Here is a 2,705-nt window from a genome sequence, read left to right as displayed (position 1 = left end):
CCTCTTCCTCCTTCTCCTCTTTCCCTTCCGAATTCCCTTTTCTCCCCCTTCCTTAGCTTCCTCTGCTGCCTTATTGCTCAGGAGATTGTCTTGCCTCGGGAAACCCCCTCTCCTCTCGTCTTGCTCTGCACTACCTTAGCTCGCCTGCCCGCGTCGCGCATGAGGAATCCTCAAAACCCCTCGACTGCCTGTCCCTAGCTTGGACTTGCATGTCCGTTTCTTGATTCCCGACTGTCCCTACAACACGAGAAACGACACAACATCCTCCACCGACGGAGCTTGAAAGCGACAACACTCCGAAGACGCCGGAACTTGCGGCTATACAGAGTTGACCTAGACTGAACATTCACCTCCCTTTGGCCATGTCCGACGAGAACGGAGGCCCCCGAAGCCCGATTACGCCGGTTACGGCGGCGAGCAATATCAGCAGGAAGCAGACCGTGTCCTCGCCCGGCGCGACACCATCACCAGCACCCTCCGGCCATTCCATCAAACGCGCCGTGACTGTCGATGAGTCCTCGCAACTGCGGCGCCGGACGCCGTTTGGCCAGTTTCCAACAGAGACATCCTTCATCGAGAGAGCTGGTCTGCATAGGAGGAGAAGTTCAACACTGTCAGATTATAGCTTTGGAGAGGCGAGAGACCTGCTGAACCCAAAACCGACGGGCGTGCCGCCGCCATCATCCGACGACATGTCAAATTGGGCTTCAATCCCTCTAGCCTTTGCTCTCCTCCCTGCCGTTGGCGGTCTTTTATTTAATAATGGCAGCGCTGTCGTGACGGATGTAATGCTTCTGGGCTTGTCGGCCGTGTTCCTGCACTGGTCTGTGACACATCCATGGTAAGTCCGGCGTTTACAATTCCTCGTTGCGGGGGGCAGGATCATCCGAGCGCTGACATCGTCGCCCAGGAACTGGTACCATTCGGCACAGGCAGTGCGCGTTCGGGCAGAGGTCAGCACCAGTGCGGTCATCGACGACGAAAGCGAGAACGAACAGGCCGTAGGGAGCCCTTCGTCGACGGCGTCTACCTTGAACGGTCATGCAGTCAACGGAAGCCTTGACGATGCGTCCGAGGTCCCCACCACACCCACGTCGTCGGTACAGGAACCGGCGCTCAAGGTTCCTCGAAATGTGAAGAAGGATGACGCACTGGCCGAGCTCTGGGTACATGAGATCTTGGCTTTGGTATCATGCTTCATGTTCCCCATGCTGGGTGCATATCTTCTGCATGCCATTCGCGCGCAGCTGAGCCGTCCCTCCGAGGGGCTGGTATCCAATTACAACCTAACCATCTTTCTGCTTGCTGCAGAGCTCCGCCCGCTGTCACACATGATGAAGCTAGTCCAGTGCCGGACGCTTCAGCTGCAGCGAGACGTCCACGCGAACCCGTTCAAAGAGGAGGCTGTTACGCCGGACCAAGTCAGAGTATTGATGGCCAGGCTAGAGTTATTAGAATCACGACCGGAGCCGACGCCGATCAAGCAGAATGGTAACTCGGACACTTCCAAAATCAAGCAAGAGGCCGCCATTGCTCGCGATGTTCGCAACGCCATCCAGCCCGATCTTGACGCTCTGAATCGAGCAGTGCGACGGTATGAGAAGAAAGCTACGGTGCTCGCCTTTCAAACCGAATCACGCTTTGCGGCTGTTGACACGCGGTTAAATGACGCCATCGCACTTGCAGCTGCCGCGGCCAAAAACAGCGCCGCGCGGCCGGGATTCTTGCAGTGGCTGGTAGAGTCAGTGTGGGCCATCATCACAATGCCATTCTTTGCGGTGGTGGCGTTGCTGGTTCTGCCCTTCAAGACGGTCCGTGGGCTTCTGAAGCGTAAGAAGAAGCAGTTGCCGGAACGGAGCTCGAGGTCGGGCCGCAATGGAAAGACGATGGGCCACAGAATGGCGACAGACCGACCCCCGAGTCGAGTTTCGAAGCGATGAGCAGTCCAGGCGGTGAATGGTTTTAACAGGAGTTTGTGAGATTTCTTGTTCTGAGAGTGTGAAAAAAAAGGGGGGCCCGTCATAAGGAAGACACCGGCCGGGGGGGTTTATGCCTTCAAAACGGACGGTCAGGGTGACGGTATACACGGCATACGAATCAGGTTATTGGCGTTGTCATGGTTCCTGCGGCGCATAGCTCGCGCTGGGTTGATGAGCATGACTTATCTCGTATTGTTAGTGTCGAATCAAGCTGTCGACGAGTAATCCAACAAGCGAGCAGCGTTGCAGGTGAAGCGGCGTTGCTGTGGAACTGAACAAGACGAAAGTTGGTTGATGTGTACCTGACTTGACGCCTACCAGAATGCGGTGATATTGATGACCAAGAATCGCCGTTGAAGCAGCGTGACCATGAACATTAGCAGGTGTGTCCATGAGAAGTCGTGTGTCTGAGGTTGTCAACTCCCTTACTATCAACCACGAGGTTTCGCGGGTTGCCAAAACCGAACCTACACAGCGACACGGAAGACTCAAGTACACTTCATTCCGTGCTGCCACGTACGGATACACGCACACATCTCCGACTAATGAAGGCTCGTCTGCCTGTCGTCAATATATGCTCTCTGACCCTCGTTTTGGCGCCGTGATACTAGACTCCAAACGACAGTCTAGCAGACCAGAGCGGATGAACCCAAGACGACGGCTCACAATGGCATTGTGCGGGTGGCTGGAACCGAGAGGCACGACGGCGAACAGACAGAGCTTCCA

General features: G+C 55.8%; 1 protein-coding gene across 1 annotated transcript; it reads left to right on the top strand.

The window, feature by feature from the left end:
• Positions 1-362: 362 nt before the first annotated feature.
• COL26b_012489 (uncharacterized protein) lies at positions 363-1,940 on the top strand (the record flags this gene model as incomplete). The annotated part of the gene is made up of 2 exons (XM_053185132.1): positions 363-841; positions 911-1,940. The coding sequence occupies 2 exons, from the start codon at positions 363-365 to the stop codon at positions 1,938-1,940; spliced, it is 1,509 nt and encodes a 502-aa protein (XP_053030943.1).
• Positions 1,941-2,705: the final 765 nt, after the last annotated feature.

Source organism: Colletotrichum chrysophilum (genome assembly GCF_026319265.1).
Source record: "Colletotrichum chrysophilum strain AFK26 chromosome Unknown scaffold_177, whole genome shotgun sequence".
Taxonomy (NCBI): Eukaryota; Fungi; Ascomycota; class Sordariomycetes; order Glomerellales; family Glomerellaceae; genus Colletotrichum; species Colletotrichum chrysophilum.
This window is presented reverse-complemented; position numbering and strand designations above follow the sequence as displayed.